The sequence below is a fragment of the Ambystoma mexicanum genome, chromosome 4p, assembly GCF_040938575.1.
Source record: "Ambystoma mexicanum isolate Mex_15411 chromosome 4p, UKY_AmexF1_1, whole genome shotgun sequence".
NCBI lineage: Eukaryota > Metazoa > Chordata > Amphibia > Caudata > Ambystomatidae > Ambystoma > Ambystoma mexicanum.
Window position 1 is genome coordinate 1,206,908,926 of NC_090927.1, and position 21,279 is coordinate 1,206,930,204.

At 46.0% G+C, this 21,279-nt stretch overlaps 1 protein-coding gene and 1 long non-coding RNA gene across 2 annotated transcripts in view; one reads left to right on the plus strand and one right to left on the minus strand.

Moving 5' to 3' along the window:
- The first annotated feature begins 3,840 nt into the window (after positions 1 to 3,840).
- Positions 3,841 to 21,279, plus strand: part of MAL (mal, T cell differentiation protein) — a 217,004-nt gene continuing 199,565 nt past the window's right edge. Inside the window, exon 1 of the mRNA XM_069606859.1 lies at positions 3,841 to 4,066. Within this exon, the coding sequence (XP_069462960.1) occupies positions 3,950 to 4,066 (117 nt within the window). The 5' untranslated portion in view covers positions 3,841 to 3,949. The remainder of the gene's footprint in view (positions 4,067 to 21,279) is intronic.
- Positions 9,024 to 14,576, minus strand: LOC138453737 (uncharacterized). The gene is made up of 2 exons (XR_011260510.1): positions 14,062 to 14,576; positions 9,024 to 9,224 (listed from the first exon to the last, which is right to left on the minus strand). It is a non-coding gene; the product is annotated as an uncharacterized lncRNA (long non-coding RNA).

The window sequence follows — 21,279 nt, forward strand, 5'->3', positions numbered from 1 at the left end:
GTCACCTGCAAGGATTGATGTTAATGTTAAAGGATATTTGTACCGCGCACTATCACCACCGGAGTGGTCCCCTGGCGCTCTGGCGGCTCTGAAAAAAAAGTGAAAGGGGTGGCTGAGTTAGTGGGAATAAGCTGGAAAAGTGCAAGAGAGCAGTGATGTGCTGTTGGTCCATTTGCTGGGCTTGGGGTGTTTTACGGTCGGTAGTCGTTGTGTGCTGTTGTGCAAGTCTATGTGTGGTTTGTTTTGTTGTTGCAGTGTAGTGATGTTTGTGCAGATTTTTGTGTTGTAGACTTGCGGTTGTGTTTGGTTAGAGTTTGAGAGGTGTATGCAGAGGGGTGAAATTGTTAGTGTATTGGTTAACTGGCACTGCTGTCAGGAAGTGAGGTGCTAAATTTCTGAACTCTCTACACTTATGGTGCAGGAGTATATCTGCATCTCTGTCCTGATCTGGGCCGACCTATACTCACAGTCCCAATCACACATGTCATCCACTCATTTTCATAACCTTGCCTAAGTTCATCCTCGGCCACCTACGTGACACCTGCCTGTATGCGGGGCAGGCAGGCGTTTGTGCGTCCCTTCAAATCTGTCACAGAGAGCATTCTCAATCCAGTCGGTGCACGGCATCGGCTAGTCAAGGCTACTCCATCCATATGTGGCGGGTGGTCGGCATTCATCATCTTATTCAGTTGTTTAAGCAGGCTATCGCTCCCAGCCCCTTCGAAACGTGGCACATGCCTACGCTTGCAATTACACCTAGGCGCAGCACCTGCCTTCATTCACAACTCCATACGGTCAATGCCCATGCCAATGTCTACAACTTAGTTCAAGTGTGGCAAGTGCTAACATTCACACAACTCTATACAAGTATGATACCTGGTAGCGATTATGGAGTGGGTGAGGTTGTTAGCTGGAGTTGGCTAGGGATGCTGATTTCTGTCGTCATGGGTGTCGCTTGAGTCCTATTCGACTTAGCATCGTCTCTCTTGTTGTAGTAAAAGTTTCTCTGGTCGGTTCTGAGTGCTGTCAGTGTCATCCTAAATGTAGTCATCCATTTCTTTGTGTTTCCCGTTCGGTTGTTTTGGTTTTCAGTTTGAATCTGTGGTGTTGAAGAGCCAGGTTTTAAGTAATTTTCTGAATTGTAGGTGGTCTTTGGTGTTTCTTATTTCTTTCGGGATGTTGTTCCAGGTTTTTGCGGCTAAGTGGGAAAAGGAGGAGCCTCCAAGTTTTTTCTTTAGGTATGGTTTTTGTTCCAGGTGGATTTCATTGCTTGATCTGAGGAGTCTCGTTGGCTTGTAGATTGTTATTTTCTTTTGTAGGAATTCAGCTCCTTGTCCGCTGATTGCCCTGTGTGTTATGCACATTGTTTTGAAGGTAATGCAATGTTTGACTGGGAGCCAGTGCAGTGGTTTTAGGGCTGCAGTGATGTGGTCTCTTCTGGATAGTTTGAGAAGCGGTCTGGCTGCTGTATTTTGGATCTGTTGTAGTTTCTTCAGGAGGTATTCTGGTATCCAGATGTAGAGGCTGTTTGCATAGTCGATTCTTGACATGACGGCTACGATTGTGAGTGTTTTGTGGGTGAAGGAGAGGAAAGGTAGGATTCTTCTTGTCGTGTGATGAGCGGTGGGATGTCAGAACATACACACACCACTCGTCATCATTTGTCACTTGTAGCAATGGATCAATCCCAGACAAGAGGATCAATGGAAGATTCTTGGATTGCTGGTAAATGGCTCCAAACTTGGTTTGACTGAATCTACTTTGGCTTTCCAATGGGCTGTGATGCAGGCATGTCAGGGACTCTCTTCCTCAATGTGAGGCTTAAAACCTTGAATTTGATGGCACCACCAGACCAATGCCCCCCACCAACTCCCGGTCAACCAGACTGGAAATTGTTGTTGGCATTTCATTAACTGCAGACACAGACAAGTGCATTAGAACCCTTTGGTGAAACGGATCTCAGATTTCTAACTTGAAAGTTGCTTGCTCCATGGCTATCACATCGGCCAGGTGCATCTGTGAACTAGGAAACTTTCTGATTTCAGAACCATACTTAAAGTTTCTTATCAACTTGGTGGTCCTACGGCTCGGTCTGGAGTTTCCATATTAATCAAGATATTTCTCTATCAATGTTCTTCCAGGTCCTCATTCACCAGAAGAAGTACATTTACTTTCCCTTGATCTCACGCAAGCCCTGTGGATTTTGAAAGAGCGATAAATTATGTGTTTCCTTTTGAGGCCTTGTAAAAGGAAAGAAACTGGCAGTTTCAATCTTGAGAAGATGGATAAAGGGTACAATTCTTGAGGCTAGCTCACAAGCTTCCGACACGTTAGCAGGCGTGGCTCAACGTCTGTTAACATGGGGCAAGACTACATCCTGTGCAGAAGTCCAGGGTCTTTTAGTGGCTGATAAATGCAACACAGCAACATCGGCTTCCTCAAGTACATCCGTACGACACTAGAAATGGTCAATGTATGGTTCCCTATCTGCCAGCTTAGCTCAGATCCTCTGTGTGAGTGCGGCGCTCTAATTAGATTTCTCAAGCAGCAGTTTTGGTGTTATGATGGTGCTTAGATCAAGTCAGTTGATCTGCTGTGCATGCCTTCATTGTATTAGGATTGTGGTAGGAGGGAGCATGGGAGGTAATGTTTCATTATGTTTGGTAATCCCCATCGGTACACCCCATTTCGGCACTGGGCGCTTTGGTGCAGACGTTTGGCCGCAAGACCCTTTTTGGCACGCCCAGTTCGGTACTGAGAGACAGGAAAGTTAAGCACAAGGCCATAGAGATCTAATCGTTTTCGTATGCACAAGTTACAAATATTAACCCAAGTCATTACTTTCCTTTTTCTGAAACATGACCTAGGTTGATATATATATATCTTTTGCTTATGAATACAATAAAATCTGTACGGCCTTGTGGTTGTGCCTTCGGTCTTGCATCTAGCTGGCCCGGGTTCAAGACAGCAGCAATGCATTCTTTTTTATTTTATAGTGAGGACGTTGTGCCCAACTGGTCACGCCAAACCGGGCATGAAAAAACGGATCTTGTGGCCAAACGTCTGTGCCAAATCGGCCCGCGCCAAACTGGCGGCGCCGAAATGTCCTGCTCCGATCTCCATTGCCCCTTATCCTTCCTGACTTGCTACAGACAGCACTCCCATCCCTGCCACCCCCACACCCACCCACACACACCCCCCTCCTTGCTGACATGTCAACTGGTCTTGCTCTAGCTGGAAAATTCAGATGCAGTCAGGCAGTGGGAGGGGCTCAGAGGGGAGTAATGGGCCGGGATGCAATTCTGACCAGAACAACACAGGTCTTTGAGCTTTGCTCTAATAAAGGCTGGAAGCCCTCCATTTTGTTAGGCCTATGGTGAGTCATGGAAGACAAAGCGTTACGTTGATTGCCATTCTTAACAAATGAAAGGCAGTGATAGAAGGGCCCTCCAAGTGGGACTGAGGAATGCAAATGTGCACTTAAATCCCAGTGTGTTTGCTTTCGTAACGTTATGCCTTTTTATATACGTATATCTCGGCGAGCGGGTGTGCCTGCGTTTTATCACGTAGCACAGAGCTCTACCCAGTGAAGGTCCGTGTGCACAGTACATGGATCTGTGTTTTTGTGTATGTGGAACAGTTGTGTGTATTTCCATGTTCTGAGAGAGAGAGAGCGGACAGGTGCATGTGTGTGCGCCTGTGGGTTGGTTGGATGCATGTGCATTCCAGCAGGTGTGCCTGGCATTTGTTGATCTCATTAGAGCCCGAGGCCGGGAAAAGGGCCGGCGAGATAAGCTGGGGAACCGGTTTAATAGCCTCGCCCTGAAGTACTACAGCAAACAAGGAGTGCGCAGAGCGCCGTCGCCGCCCGCCTCCCGCTGCAGTAGTCGCGCAAGGTGGTCAGTGCAGGCTCGCAAAGGTCCTTTGCGGGGAGTTGGAAGCGGGCGCCATGGCTAACGGAGCAGCGCAGCCGGAGCACGTGTACGGGGATGTCAGCTCGGCCGCCTTACCGTCGGGATTTAGACTGTTCATCACTCTCCCCGACTTTCTCATGATAACGGACTGGGTAAGTAGAGCGGCCGGGTCCTTCCCCTCAGCCTATGTTTTACGTGATACAGATGGAGCCGCAGGTGCTGCTAATTCTTACGGTATGCAGTCACTGGCAGTGCGCACCTGATGACGCAGCTACTGAAAGTGTAACGGCGCAAATGTAGATGGCTTGCGGCCTAGAGCCAGCAGATGTGGCTACGGTCCTGGGAAATTGTGCGCTAGCGCAGGGATGTTTTGCCTTTGCACCGACTGGCCAATGCCAGGGTGGTAATTGTGGGCCCCAAACTTTATTACGGAATGTCTCGACGCTAGATCAGTGTCCAAGCCTTTATTTAGTTCCCCGCTAGGAAATTAATTTCCCAAAGGTACGTTCCACCGTGTGATATAATAGCACAGTCCCCGCCCGCATCAAAAGAAACGGATTTGTTGTTGAGGACTTAACTTCCCATCAAACCCACGACCAGGAGTAACCAACTACCTCAGCCACCTGGCACAGTAGACATTAGTAAACCGGCACCTGACCAGAACTCTTCAATCGGCAGATTGCCATGTCTGGATTTGGTACATGGGTTTTCGCTGTTGAACGCCGCTGGGTCCTATCCTCTGACTCTCGTTCAAACGGGTGCTGCTCTGACCTGTGGAATTTGGGTGTGGTGTTTCCAGGGTCGGAATGGGCCATCAAATTATCTCGGGCACCAATGAAAAAGGGGCCCACAGTTGCAAATGGCAATTCATTCCATTTGTGACACTGTTTGAATGGTACCCAACAGGGAGTTTTTTGATAAAATGTGATGCAAATTGTGCATATTTCAAAGAATATTTCTTCAGCAACACTGGACAAAACTATTAGCGATATAGTGAACTAACTCATCAAACTGGCCCATATTGACCGAAAAAGTGCCAACTTTAACCCAAAAAACTTGCCCACACCAGCATTTTGCGTTTTTAGTTCAGCCATGGGCTCATTGCCCTATAGGCCAGTCCGAGCCTGGGTGCGTCCGTGCCATAATAGAATGGGCCTGATTCTCAAATGGGACAATCCCATTGAAAACGCGATGTGAATCAGGCCCATTACCTTTCCTGTGTTCACTTGGGATGACAGCTGCATTGGAACAGTCGAGATTTTTAAGCTTCTCGGCCTAGATGTTAGTGGGGGGTGCTTAGCTCACAGGTTAAGCACTCTCCTCAGACACGGGGCCAGCCTGCACTTTGCATGTTTGGTTCCCTGCTAACTAGCTCCTTTATCAGTCCTATGTTTGCAATCTTAGATGCAATTAAATTGGGGCTTGAATCCTGCCAGTTCTACAGGGCTTATAAGAGGCAGGACGCGGGCGTGAAGGGATGTTCGAGAACCTGATATAATTACACACTATGTCGCAGCTGTTGCTGCCCCACTTTGTGGTAGCCTTCAGTTTTCTGCAGGGGTCAAATACTAAAAAAAAAAGTGGGGGAGGAATCATTAACGCACGCAATGGGATGTGACGTCACCAGAAATGAGCATATCAAGGTGAAATATGCAAACTTCAGTTAATTGGCTTTGCCTAACCAGACAAATTGCACAGGTCAACTAGGCATTTGCCTTTCATAAAAACAACATACCACCAAAAACCAAGACAGGCGATTTTCTCCTAGTAAGCTTTGAAAATGTTAAAATGTGTGCACGTTTTAAACCCCAAGAATGAATGCCAGTGATCTCCATGGAGAGTGCAGTCCCGAGAGGGGACTTTTCACCTTTAGTTGTTTGTTGCTTTTCACCAGATTATATGGTGCAGTGGTGGAGTGCCCGACCTGGCGACCGCACTTCGAATCCTTACGTTGCACTTAAAATGATCATTTAAAAAAGACAGCCAGAGGGCCTGATTCATGGAATTTTTTGCACAGTTCAAAGTGACTTTGCACTGCCGGCACAAACCCTGATTCATGGAACTGTGCAAAGTGTTTTTTTGCAGTGCAAAGTCTGTACAAAGTCATTTTTGCAGTACAAAACGACTTTGCACTGACTTTGCATGGCAAAAATACACTTTGCACAGTTGCATGAATCAGGGTTTGTGTCAGTAGTGTAAAGTCAATTTTCAGCAGTGCAAAGTCACTTTGATCTGTGCAAAATATGCCATGAATCGGGGCCAAAGTGTCTTGTTCTACACACGGCCTCCAAAATGCCCAGGGGTGCGGCATCCACTCTCTGAAAAAAGTGGGGGATGCCGTCCACCGGCGTTTGCCCACGACTTGAGCCCTGGTTTTCTGCCATGCAATTGACTTGAACTGAGCCAGGATCCACCGAGTAGTGGGGAGGGGGTCTAGGCCACATTGGGTTACGCCTTTAACATACTTGCCAACATTCTGTGGCCAAAAAGATGAAGGATTTTTAAAGTTTCAAAAATAATACTTCGCATAACAATGCCATCACAGGAAAATACACAACATACATTGTTGACACCACTGTAGCATTCTAAAATACACAACCCTTCAAGCAGCACAACATGGAAAGATGTTCAAATGTTTAAAATGTGTAATTGTAAATGGTAAATTAACACCAAATTCAATTACACAGAAGCTAATGACACAGAGCTGGTAGGCAACGTTAGCCACTTCTCTGTAGCCGCAGCCTGGGCAACACATATTTATTCCTGCAGGGCAAGATGAATAACTGAACAACATAGAGAGTGATACCCTCCTCAGTCTGATAGGCAGATTCTGTGTGAGGGTGGTACGCTCTGCCACTTGCCTTCACTGGTGGTTCACCTAAGGCCTTTCCCGGCCAGTGTGCAGGGCAGAGTCACGTAGCTGTCAGGTCAGTGGATTGGTCTGAGTCCGTCACTCAAAGTAATCACTTACCCGCCCACCACACACACACAAACTAACTAATGTGTTGCGTGCTTTGTCCTGGGCCGCTCTCAACCAGCCTGCCTTATAGTCACATAAATTACCTACCACTCTAAAAAGCAGTAGGATCTGTCACCCAAATCTGTAGGCGGTAGGACTCCTTAAAAAACAGTAGCCTACTGCCTGAATCAGTAGGGTTGGCAAGTATGTTTTAAGACTAAATAATCTAAATAATGTCAACACACGGTCGTGCCAGTATTTTAATGACATTCACTGTTTCGAGCAGAAGAGAATATGTTTTGCTGCTTCCTCCATCCACACCCTTTGAGTGGCACGAACTCCACGTTCGTGCCACTCTGCCCTCACCAGCCACCCCTCCCAGAGGGATTTCTGTGCAGCGTAAAGGTACAGAGAGAAACTGTGGTTATGCAAATGTTCATGATAATATTTTTATATAGTGCTTTTTTGCACATATATTGCTGTTTCATAGCATTTTAAGTAACATATGTAACTGTCTTGGAAGGATAGCTCAGGGGCAACGCGTTCGTCTTGGAAGCAAGACGGCACAGAGCAACAAAGGTTTGGGGTCCGCGCTTAGAAACCTCTGGGTATTAAGCGCGTTTTTAATAACCCATTACAATTGCAACTATCACCCATCACCCAATGTACAGATAGTCATTTATACCTCAGGATGAAAGGCTGAGTTGGCTCTTTCAGAATTCCAACTTGTGACCTGGCCAACACCCAGTTTTGGCTTCCGAGATTCCAGGCAAACGATCCGAATAATGTCATGATCTAGGAATAGCGCCACTTTTTTGTGTGATTTTGCCAGCCTGCAGATTATCTAAATTTTGCCTCTGTGCCCAAACAATGGAGCAGATTAATTTAGCGTCCATTTTGCTGCTTGGATAATACGGAATGGAGCAAACAGGTTTAGTCCCAATCAGTATTATCTCAAAATGTTTCTACTAGAGAAAAAAAGCAAACAGGCTCTTTTATTTGCTAGACTTGCTGCGTAACATGAAAAGAAATGAAGTAAACAGATTTGTTTTATGTAATGTGGCAAACATAGTACCAAAAACAGCATGGTTCATTTTTGCCCTAGTGCACACGTTTTCAGATAATACTTATTAAGACAAAACCTGTTTGTCCCATTCCATATTATCAAGGCATTTGCCTAATTTTTAGCACAGGTGCAAATGTTAGATAACCAGGCCCTTGTGGCTGGTATGTCTCCCTTAAAAGTGCCTCTGCCAATTATTGGTGCCATTTTCCGACTTTTCCCTTCAGACAAGAGTAGCGCAAGGGGTTTCAAGTGGCGAAACAAAGTCGCATTTTGGCTTCCACTGCCTCCCTTGGAATGAAAACAGAGTTCTAGGTGCAAAGGTATGCTCTCTGTGGGGGAAGCCCCAGGCAGTTTCCTGAATTGCTTTAATTCAGCGAGTATCTGGCTATTTTCATACTATACAATACGCTTGCCTTTACATATCCCGCGCCCATCCCAAAAACACATTGCAGCACCTTCGTCTGGGAGTCTCCAGCACAAACCTGAGCATATCAAGTGCAGAAGAGCTCCGAAGGCTCCCCGGTTCTGCACCCGTCTTCCATGGTCATACCTGTTGTCTATCCCTCCCCCGTGTATGAACTGGCCTACAGAGAACTCTGGAGATTTCCAGCAGGGATTCTGCACCGTGGGCCTCTTTTGTGTGGGTATCCCGGTTTCACCTCCTCTTAGCCTCTCTCTCCCACGCACACCTGCCCTGTTCATCCCATTGCTCGTCATTCCCTCATCTCTTTCAAAAAAACACTTTTTAGTCCAAGTTTCCCGTTTGTTTATCCTCCCTCTGAAAAAAAATGTATCTGTCAGTTTTTGGATATGTTTGACTATTTTTTAATCCCCATTAACGAGCAAATTCACTATTTGGACCAATTTTCCCCGAATTTCTTGTAGATGAACCCCTCCACCTCAATTAGATTTGTTTGCCTTGCTCACACGGTGTGATACGGGACCATTTTGAAAAACATTTCTAGGGCCACCTTTGTTTCCTAGCCCATCCCTACACACACCCTCCTTATTTCTCACAGATATTCAAGAGACCTTTCGGGGCGTGTAAACTCTTTCTCAAGCACAAATAAAATGCACATTATGGTGGAGTTCAGCAAGTTTAGTTAATGATTCTCAGCAAAAAGCACAAGATTTCCAGCTGGAAGGTTCAGGTCACGCTTGACTTCTGCGATTGGATGCTCATTCCCTTTGGCAAAATCACTGCATGGCAGAGCAGTGGCTTGGTTTACTGGGCACGCGTCCAGGATTCTTTCAACGATAAAACTGCAGATGTTCATGCCTGTAACTGAAAAAAATATTATATTACTGAAACCGCATCGGTGCAAGTGCAATTGATACTAGTGCAAACATTTCCTACTTCAAAACAGGGACGCCTTTTCACCAAAATGACAGGGGTAGCGGAAGTGAGATCACACAACCCTTGACCTCTGATGACATCACAGGAAGTGATGTAATTTGACACCACCCTGAAGCGATATCACGGGAAGCGATGAAACACGACCTTTCACCTCTTGACCAAACAGGACATGGCATCACAATGCATTGTTCCTAAGCACACTGAGAAAAATGGTACGATATCACTATAATGTGATATACTTATCATACAAGAATGGATCACCATATGTATCATTAAGATCAGTGTCTATAGGCCCAAATTACCAAATTACTGTGAATGCAAGCAGATGTTCATGGCCAAATGATAATGATGTGTTATTATATAGCGCAGAAGCAATTTATATAGAACAAATATACATACAATATCACCCAACATGTGTTGGTACTCATTTATCAACCTCAGTAGGGTGAAAGGCTGAGTTGAGGTGTTTAAGAACAGACTAAATCAGTGACTCACACCCTGAAGTGTGCTGAAATAAACCTTTAATGAGTCTAGCAATTATTGTATAGAATTCCAGAAAGATACATTATGCTTAAAAAAATATATGCTTTCAATGCAATTTTGCACCTTTGCACCAAGGCGATCTCTGCCCTGTTCCTATCACTGGGCAGAATTTGGCCAGTGCAAAAATGCATTGAAAGAATGTTTTTTGCACTAAGGCAACGTTTCTGAAATGTGGCCCCAAGTAAGTACGTTTCATTTTCTTACAGGCCCAACACTTGGTTCTCCCACTGTATAGCCTGTGGCGAGGCTCTCCTGTCATGGGACTGCTACTGGTTCAGTAGAAAGGTTACACTGAAAGGCACTGAACTGGATGCATACTTTGAGGTGTCAAAACAGTCAAACATGCGATTTACTTCTTCATAATATGGGAGAAATTGAGGTCTGGGCCCCTCAGATGAGGGTCTCTTAGTCTTGAGAAGCGTTTCACTTGGCTTTTTTTTCAGCTACCAAGTTATAGAAGCAGAAACAGAGCCATGATTGCCGGCTGCCGCAGTTTCCCAGCACACAGACTACGCAAGAGGCTTATGGGGGACTGGAGGAGTGGTAGCTTGAAAAAGAGAGACCAAAGGACGGACTGCAGGGGGTGCTAAAGTGTATTGAAAGTCAGTGCTTCAATTAAATGCTTTTGGGGGATTTTAAATGCAGAAAAGGCCAAAATAAGTCACAACAAGCATTGGCAATGACAACAATGTGTGCGTTTGAGTAGGCATGCTAAAGGCACTTTCCAGTCAAGGCCGTAGTGGTTTTGACTAGCCATTGATGGTAGAAGGTGCGGAATGGTACGAGTACCTGGGCATCTAACAGCAGTGCCTGGAAAATGGCTAATATTTATACATAAGCCAAAACTGCTGGCTTTGCCAATGCTTGTTTTTAACAGGACTTCAGTGAAGGACATGCATAATGCTTATAAATCGAGTGACGGAAGGCAGACCTGATTAAGGCATTTTGATTACACCATAAACTGGTTTTGCAACTCCAATTAAGTCATTATCTCTCTGAAGACTGTTCAAGAAAAATATTTGCAGACACTTCAAGTGGAAAGTTTGATGGTAAGGCTAGTTTAAAGGGAGCAAAAAGGGTTACGATGTGGAGGTTTTTGGGCAGGGAGGGGCAGGAACTGGGTGGGAATGGCCATAGGAATTAGCATGGCTACGGGCAGTCAATGGGTGGGTGAATAATAAAAAGAAACCTACAAGCTGTGTGTTTCTACACGTATGCCATCTCTGCCGAACTGTACTCTAAAGCAATAGTTTTGGTTTATAGGTGTCACAAGCAACACCAAATAGCTCAAGCTAAAAATAGGAACTAGGAAGTCAAAGACTTCCAGAGATTGGAATGTGTTCAAAACATGACCCAGGGGCAACGTGTTTGTCTTGGAAGCAAGACCATGCAGAGCAACGCAGATTAAAATCCTGGTCCAGTGGTTAGAGACTGGTGTCGGGTATTAAGCTTGTTATCTAAGATGAATAATATTTATTTTTAATGCTCTTTTTATTATACGATGCATTTAAAGCATGTATGGGCCTGATTTTCAAAGCCTTTTTCAATGTGTTTTTTCCATTCCAAAACACTTTTGTAAATCAGGCCCTATGTGTTTTGGCTTTTATACAAATTCAATGAATGCCACATTATTAGGAAGGTGATTATTGGTGTCGCTCTCCCAAACAGTTAACTGAAACTTTGTTGTCAGTCATTTTGGATGGCTCTGCATTGGTGGTATTTTTTGTAATGAAGAACACACTTATAACATATTTTGACAATTATTGTGTTTGGTTTGTGTAATTCTTATTGCATAAGTGAGGCCTATTTTTAACATAGGAATGATAATAAAAACGAAGTGAAAAATTGACTTCTCCATCAATCTGTTTATCAGCCTTTTTCCTCTCTCTTCGTCTTTGCTTCCCTTCCACTCTCCATAGTCACTACCTATCCCATCCTCTGGTCCACAGAGCTGTGCAGCCAATCCTGAAATTCCTGCCATGCTTCCCTTAGCCCCAATACCATGCTGGCAAGCATCGGGAGGGCCCCCTTTTTCCTCAGAGGAAGACACTGACCTGTCGGGTGCCAGATCAGGTCTTGATTTTGAGGAAGAGTCTGCAGGAAACCTGCGGAAAAAGTTCCATTAGAACTGGAATCCATGCTTGCGACTTCCAGGCTCGGACCACCATCACCACTTCCGCATTTTCCCTGTGCACTTTCGCTAGCGCTCTGGCAATCATTGCGAATGGTGCAAAGGGCGAAGTATCCTGCACCTCCCCAGTTGTGCAGAAACGTGTCAGTCCCCAAGACGTCGGGATCCAGCCTGCAGCTGAAAAATCTGGGACTTTGAATGTTTAGGCTGGACGCGACTAGATATATGTCTAACAGCCCAGGGCACTGCTAGTTTCTGGTAGACTTCCGTCTGAAGCATCCAGTCGTTGGCGTCTAGCAGATACCTGGAGTTCCAATTCGGATCCCCCGCGAGGTACTCCACCCTGGCTGAAACTCAGTTCTCCAGGCAGAAAGGCCAGCAGTCCTTTGCCAGCTCGGCCATTATCCTGGACTTCGTCCCCGCTAGGTGATTTATATACCTCATAGTGGACACGTTGTCCATCGTGGGTAAGACGCAGCAGTTCGCTTTCCCTCTGGCGAATGTCTTTATCGCAAAAGAGTGTGCTAAGAGTTCCAGACAGTTAATGTGAAGTTTCAATTCTTCCAGGCTCCACTTTCCTCCTGTTTCTAAAGAACCACACCTGGCTCCCCAGTCTGATCTGTTGGCATTTGACTCTATACTAACTCTGGAATGTTGCCGAAGATCGCACGTCCGTTCCAGGCTTCTATGTTCTGGAGCCAACACTGCAGCTCTCCCTTGCTCTCCTGATCTAAGGGGACCGTCTGGTGATACCCAAGCTCCTGATGGAGGTATTTTATCTTTAGTCTTTGAAGGGCTCTGTAATGTAAGGGCCCCAGGAATATCACCTGGAACGAGGATAATAGCAGGCCTACTTCTCTTGCTAGAGAAATCACTTTGTTTTGAAGACATGCCCTGATTTCTTTCTTGGTGTCTCTGAGCTTTTGCACCGGAAGTTCAACCAGCGCCTTCCTGGTATCTACCACGAAGCCTACGAACACTACCCTCTTCTTGTGGGCTAATTCTGACTTCTTGTGGTTGATGAGAAACCCTAGCAACTCTAGCAGAATCCCCAACCACTGGGTCTGCGCTTGCAGCATCTCCCTTTCCGCTGCTAGTAGTAGGATATCGTCCAGATAAACGACCATGCAAATGCCTCTCTCCCTGGCTGCCGCTGCTACCGGCCTCATGAGTTTGTTGAATGGCCAGACTGGCTCAGGAGAGACCAAACGGCAGTGTCTTCAACTGCCACGTGTTTCCGCCCCACAGAAACCAAAGAAAGGGCCTGTTCTCCTGAGCTACCGGCACTGTCAACTAAGCGTCTTTCAAGACTATTTGTGCCAACCAATCCCCATTTCAGACAATGTCCCTGAGGAGGTGGATGCCCTCCATCTTGACTTGCCTGTCGGGGATCCACCCGTTGAGGCTTTTCAGATTGAATCCCCAACCACTGGGTCTGCGCTTGCAGCATCTCCCTCTCCGCTGCTAGTAGTAGGATATCGTCCAGATAAATGACCATGCAAGTGCCTCTCTCCCTGGCCACCGCTGCTACCAGACTCATGAGTTTGTTGAATGGCCAGAGTGGCTGAGGAGAGACCTAACGGCAGTCTCTTCAACTGCCACGTGTTTCCGCCCCACAGAAACCAAAGAAAGGGCCTGTTCTCCTGAGCTACCGGCACTGTCAACTAAGCGTCTTTCAAGACTATTTGTGCCAACCAATCCCCATTTCAGTCAATGTCTCTGAGGAGGTGGATGCCCTCCATCTTGACTTGCCTGTCGGGGATCCACCCGTTGAGGCTTTTCAGATTGATTACCGGCCTCACCTTGTCCTTCCTGCACACTAAAAATAGGTTACTGATTAACCTGACTTCGCCTGCTGGCTCTCACTCCCTTTTCGTTTGCTGGGAAAGCTCCTCCTATTGGATGCTCTACTCTTCTTGAGAGAAAACCATCTTCGGAGGGACCCTGCACAGCTCGGAATGCTCTACGAACTCTAGTCAGAAGCCTGCTACTGTCTGGAAGACCCAGGCATCGCTGGATAGCTTTCGCCACTCGCTTAAACACAAAGCAGCCCCCCCCCCCTGGAGGGTATTTTGCCCGCTGGCTCCTCACCTGTTTGGTCTGACTGGTATTTGGTATGTCCGTGTCCTCTGCAGCTTCTGGTGGGTCATCCTCTCGCTGGGAAGAAGGAGTCGGGTTGTCTGGACTCCCAATACTGGGCTCTATGGCTTTGGGGCCTTCTCTGCAGGGCATGCCAACCGGCCTTGTGACCCCTGTAACAGCTGGTCCCAGTAAAAACTCTGCCCGTAAATACCTTTTGTATGGACGCTTAGGCCTTTTCCACTGCAGTGTATGTTCCTACGAACCTGCTCATCTCTTTCACAAAGGCATCTCCAAATAACAGGCCCTGGACTCTGTCCCCCGTTTCTTAGGTGCAAAAGTCTCCCAGCTTTCTGTCAATCTTTGGCAGAAGGCTTCTCCGCCTTTCGGATACTACAGAAGCGGAAAAACTTGCCGAAGAGCAGGAAAAAAAGAGGAAGGCAACCTGCAGGAAGTGACATATGAGGAGCAGGGATTGCCGGGATTGCCGAGTGGACTACAGGAGTGAGACTGAGCATAGGGAGTTGTAGTACAGATTTTTTTAAAAAAGAAAAAGAAAAGAAACATTGAACTTGTTTTGTGTGTTTTGTATTAAGGATAAATATTGTGAGTTTTGAAACTGCTGAAATAAAGGAAGTTATATCATAATGCTCGCCTCTGGTCCTGACATAGAATGTCACCTTCTATGACCAAATTACTCTGAGGCCACGCCATGTTTTCCTTAATTGCTGAATGTCACACACACTGTTTGCATTACTGCATTAATCTTCAACTGTTGCTCCAAAATGCACTCTTTGTTGACAGCCATGGCCAGCGTGCATGAACAGCAGCCATTCGGCAGTTCACCGTTTGCTATCTGATGCACCTTACATTTCAAGCTTCTGCTCAGCCAACTTTTATGGAAGCACTTCTTCCTGTAGCTCCAAGCGGATTCTTAAAAAACACATCGAAACGTGGGGGGAAAAAACACAGAAGAGCAGTGCCTCCTGTGCCAACGTCCAAACCGCATTTCCGATGCACAAGCATGTGTTCACCATGACCAAGGAGCTTAACATTGCAGAGCAAGCAGCCCCATAGCATCACAGTCCACACAGGAAAAGAAGACCCTGTGAACAGAAGTACCTTTGCACTAGAAAATAACCCAGAAACAGAACCACGGACAGTGCCCCCCGTGAGCCTCTCACAAATCACTATTAAACAAATACATATTATGAACAAATAGCATTATAGCGCTTCTTTGTGTAATTCGCATGCTTCTCTGTGTTCTAATAATAGGTGTTATTGCTCCCTAATCTCAATGCGGGCCACAGCAGCAGTTCAGGAAAGACCTAAAGACCCTGCTTCTCATGGAGTACCTAGGGGCCCCTCAGGGCCTACTACTTCTGAATATTTATGTTTACAACTCCGATAGCACGGGATATACAGGCTACTATAACCTGCAGCCTGCCCTTCCACCTGCCTCTGTTAACCCCAAAGGACTTCTACAGTGCTCTGTTGCTCCCTAGCTAGGTGTGCGCAATGTAAACCTAAGCACAAATCCAAAAGACCAAAGTAATCCAGTCTATGGCTACTCCATTGAGAACATTCCGGAGAATGGAGGCTGAGAGCCGAGCACGTGATTGCAGATGTCCGTGGCAAGGGCTATGCTCAGTGAGCAATGTATCACCTCGGGCTAGGGCAGAGCAGCTTCAAAATAACATCCCCCGGAGGAGCCTAATTATGGTGTTCTGATTAGTGGAACGTGAACCAGCGACTTAAAAACATAAAACACGCTTATTCTGAAACTGCTACTTTGCAACGTGCATCACAGGGGGGACTGGATGAAATTGTGCATACTTAATTCCTCACTGTAGGTCAAGTCAATATCAGCCTGGGTATGCAGCAGCCAGCTAAAATGCAGGTATTAGGTCAAAAGTCCTTTTTTAATAATGTAGAAAGACCGCTCTGTAGCTGCACAGAGCGGCTTTTCTAAATCGAACTATCACGCCCCCGTCCCACCCGAGTGCGTGCAGGTGCTGACAGGCGTGGCAGTGTTTCGGGTAATTGAATGTGGGGCTGTGTGTCTGTGCGTGTATATGTGTGTATGTCTGCGTGTGTAGTCAGTGTGTGCTGTGGTGGGTGTGGAAAAGGGGTGTTTCGGGGGTTCACCCTCCAACTCCCTGATTTAGAAAAAAAACAGAAATCAGCCTTTTTTGTGTTTGGTCTTTAAAATGCGGAAATATGACATAACCAAAATGCAAGGTGAGCTGGCGATAACTGGGGCTCTTACTACAGTAAAAACAACTTGCTGGGAAAGGTAAGGGCGTGGTCTGCTGCTATGTCACCTGTCCGAGCAGTTTCTTTCCAGCTCTTTACTGAGGTGTGTGGGACCACATGAAGCATGACTGGGCCTGCAGAAGCCAAGCTGCAGCACTCAGAGTGGAATTGGTGAGCTGGGGGTGTTAAAATATTCCAAGCTATCCATAGACGGCATAGTTTCAGCAAAAAGTATGGTATTTTTTGTCTCTGCAATAATAAGCATTACTGAAAGAGCTATCAAAGGTTTATGGTTCAAAATATATCCGCTTCGAAGGCACAAAGCCAACAAGCTCTGATACCACTTGCAAGGCCGTAAGGCGCATAGAAGACAGTTTAGTAGCGTAACTGCCGAACCCTCCAGGCGCCCAGCATTTGAAGTTTGGGGGGTTTTTGTACAGTGCAATGTATGCATGGTAGCTGACTGCAATGGTTCTGTACATGCATTTCCAAAGTTCCACAAGGACAATCTCTCGTATACCAGCTCGGGTGGTGATAACATTCTCGTATACCAGCTCGGGTGGTGATAACATCGACAGAGCGTTAGGAATATCCCTGGCTCCAGCTTTTGTGGATCTAGGGAAACAGCATTTGAACTTGCCAGAGAATCTAAATGTTGTGTACTTAGCAAACACAGGAATGGAATCAGGGACAATCTGAACGCTGTTTACCTAGCACCGTCACCAGGGCTGGTATCCACGACAGGCCGAACGCGGTTTACCTATCACCCACAGGGCCGTTATTGGGTCAAATCTGAATGCTGTTTACCTAAGGCAGGCAAGAGCAGACCATGTTAGACCAATTGTCGGCGCTCACCTGCAAATATTTACTCTTTTACGCTTTACTGTACTTCCCACTAATGGGAATCATTCATGCTCCGTATTCAATATGCCATTAATTATAGCACAGTGTAGTATATCAGGAATAATGAATTGTAATATCAAGTCTCATAAAGAAATGTTCTTGGTGAAAGACACGCGGGTCGCACGGGGTGATTCCTTCCAGGACACCCAGCTACTAATAAGCGTTTCATCACCCGGGAGGATGATACCCATCGGCAATCGGACGTCAATGCAAGACATGTGAAATTGGACAGGATCACGACAAAAGTATTATTGTAATTGGTCATTTATAATGTGCTTAATACCCAGAATTTTCTAAGGGCGGACTCGGGGATCGAACCTGTATTTCTGCAGTCTAAATAGTGGAGGGTCAAACCAAACCAGTTGAATTTGCATATTTACTCCCTTGAGAAATACCATTGGTCGAAACAGGGGTCGGGTGGTCTGTGATTACTTCAATTAAAGAACATTTCTTTACGAGACTTGATATTACAATTTATTATTGCTGATATATTGCACTGTGACATAATTAATGGCATATTGAATACGGAGCATGCATGATTCCCATTAGTGGGAAATACAGTAAAGCATAACAGAGCACATATGTGTAGGTGAGCGAAGACAATAGGTCGAACTAAACTCTCTGTTAACTTATACTGGGTGTAGGGTAGCACCCAACCTTACTGCTTCTGCAGCACTCCGCCACGTATATTCCCTATGGGCCAAGCGCTATCAAGAGCAGAACATGTACAGACAAAGAAAACGTACTGTATAGGTAAGTATCAAGAGAAGGCAGGACATATCCAGACAGAATGAGCCATCAATAGCCAGGCACAGACAAAGCGCAATTCCGTAAAGGAGCTGTGTGCCACTAGAAGGCAGAGCCTGTGCCGACACAAGAGAGAACGGGTACTGACGAGGAAAGGGTAAAGCTGGAGACCAAGTAGAGCCTGTGTGTCAGAAAGCTGCATATGGAATGGGACAGCAATAGGCAGGTACGGGCAAATCTGGAGATCATGAGGGGCCTGCCTGTCACAAGAAGTCAGAAATGACAGACTGTTCAAAGCAGCCCACATGACCAAAACAAGTCATTGAATAGCTTTTGAAACTGGCTTCAAACTACACAAACACGTTTCTAACACTTATCATAAAAAACATACTAAATTGTGTGAACATGAACCTAGTCCCGTACAAATCAGCCAACCACACCTTACACGTTAAAGGTAGCCACTTTCCCGCTTCCTCCCTGTTTATAGTTCAACTAGCTGCGGATGGATGAGGTGGTTCCTTCGCGGGTCCAAAAAAACTCCCTATGCGGACAATTCACACCATGTGCATATGATACGCTGTGCCATCTGCTCCCTATCTCTGGAAGGATAGCCCTAAAACGAGAAACATAACTCATGCTTTTGCTTTGGTTCACTTATTAGCTTTTGGGCAAATCTGTCCAGGGAGTTGTAGCACAGAACGGTACCTAGTATTGGGTCCAGGGATAATGTAAATTTGAGTGCAGTTTTATTGGACTGCCCATTCTAGCCCTCCTGCCCCGGCCTTTGTACATTTACTGTCAGCATCCTATTCTTGGCCTTCCTGCAGCTGTACGCCCCTCCACTTTAGACCAAGTGATGGCATAATTCACACTCCATCACTTGTTTTTCCTGCTCCCCATCTCATCGTGAAGAACCTCCTGCAGAGTTTCTGCGTCATTCTGAAAATGAAGTTGTGAAGCTGAGTCAACACCAGGGGAAGGGGTGAGGGGAATTTCAATTTGACATTGGGCTGTTGGTGCCATGTGAGAGGCATTCGAGGCTTGTGGAAGACATTGGATAGATATCTGGAACAAAATTAGCAGTGATACAGGCCCCTGCCCCAATCACCTGACAAAAGCAGTACATTGGCCCGACGAGGGAAGGTCCCAACAGGCCACTGAACCCAGCACTTGAGCAAGTTAGAGTGAGGTTTGCCACATCTCACACCCAGCCAACCAACATACTGAGGATGATGAAATGAGTTCCTGGGATTTTCATATCTCAAGCAGCCCTTTCATTGAACCAAAGGCTCATGCCTCCCAGAATTCTAAGCGCTTCCCTTACGCTAAAGCGTGGAGGACACACTAGGCACTCTCCTATCATCTGCCAACTCCCAGATCCATATTCCACATAGGGTAAAATGTATCTATATGAGAGGTAAGGATAGAGAAAGAAAAATAGAGATAAAGAGAGAGAGAGACAAATAGAGAAAGGGAGTGGGTTGGTGACTTCAGTTCATCAAGACCAGTATGATACTGGTTGGGGTTATGTCAAGTAGAGGGATTACATCAACAGAGGGAAGGGTTGAAGCACCTCATGTCGTTAGAAGGGGATAAAGCCTCCAATGGGTGCACCCTGTGAAGGATTCATTGATATCTCTAAGGGCAAGTTTGCTTTGGGAAACACTGCAGGGAATAGATAGTAAAACATTTGCTCAGAGTTAAAAGATGCACTGAAAGCTAGGGCAGAAAGTCACCTCGTACAAGAAGTCTGTTTTGCAGTCTGGCTCAGCATATCTGCCGCATAAATCGGTAGTCGGCTTTGAGAATTATCTGTACCAAGCCCGTACTATGCGTGAGAGGGGTCTGTATGCAAGATTTAGGTTGGGAGTATTCCCTTCGGCCCCAACCACGAGGAGGTGGAAGTTGAAAGACAGTGACGTCTGTCCACTCTGTGGCGATCCAAAGGAAACGATTATCCACTTCCTCTTGCTTTGCCCTGTGACTCGTGCACTCAGGCGTGTGTGTACCTAAGCCCACTGTTCATCACTAAGGGCATTGGAAACACCAGGGAGGCAGAGGATCTTTGTAAGAATACCTGCCGTCAGCATGTGGTTCTCGCCACCGCCCGTTATATCTTTAGAAGGTGGTTCCTAAGGGAGAAAACTCAACTCGTACCAAATCTGAAATGAAAGGGGCCTGGGAATGAGCTTACGTCTTTTAGTATGTGGAACATCATTTTGTAATATTGTCGACACTGCAAAGCCCCTGCAAAATGGTGGATATTTCTTCCCCCGGAATGGTGACATATTAAGGAAATCAATTTTAGCAGTTTATAATTAGAATTTTTATGCATTTTAACGGCGCTGATATAGAATAAACATGTTGTGAGGGGAATTAGATATTAAATTATCTGTCGGAACTGCTGGCAGGTGCTTTTACTGTACACTAATATGTTGTTGCTAGTGTATAATCTTTTTAATGCACATTTTTATTTTTGTGGTTGGGTTCATGAATAAAATTCTAATTATGTCAAATTTAGACTTTTTATATATGCCAATGTTCTTTCTTAAATGCATATGTTTTTATGGCTGTGTTGCCGAAATAAACAATTGCAACACCATTAATAGCTAAACATGTTATGATCTGCTAAATGTGGCTTCAAGATTGTCTGTGCCTCTCACCAACCTTTCCATCAAGTCCTCTAAGTACTCCCTGCATTAACATACCTAAACTCTGTATTCCAACATACAATACGCATACAAACTAAGTGTGATGCTGGAAATGCATCAGAGGGACAGGGCCTCCATATCCGTGTGCTTTACTGCTTTTTATCGTGTGTTCTGTTGTGTTTTCCGTGCAGGAGGTCATGTGGGACTCCTGGTGGTGCAGCTCGCTCTCTTTTGGTTTGGTGAACAGACCTGTGGGATACCCTTATGGCACCCATGGGTAGGGGTACAACCCTCTGCCCCTAGTGTATGTTTGTGGGCACCTGTGTGTGACCCACAGAGCAGGGTATGGGCTGGTGGCAGCTCCGTACTGAAATGACTTGTGCCCTGAGCGTCCTCCATTTTGGGATGCCCAGGCCCTGTCATTGGAATCGTTAGATTCCTGATGGAGATAAAATGGCCCCCAGGCCAGTTCCCTTCCATCACCTGTTACCTAGATCTTCCCGAAGTCCCGGGAAGCCCTGCCTCTGTCCATTCCCCCTGACTGGCTGTTGGGTGGAAGTTCCATATATGGTAGTGTGGGGAAGTGCCGACCAGACTGGCTGGAGCCTTCTCAATGACCGTATGTTGTGGGTAAGCCTGTGGGTGGGACCTGGGTGAATAGAGTGTGTGACGA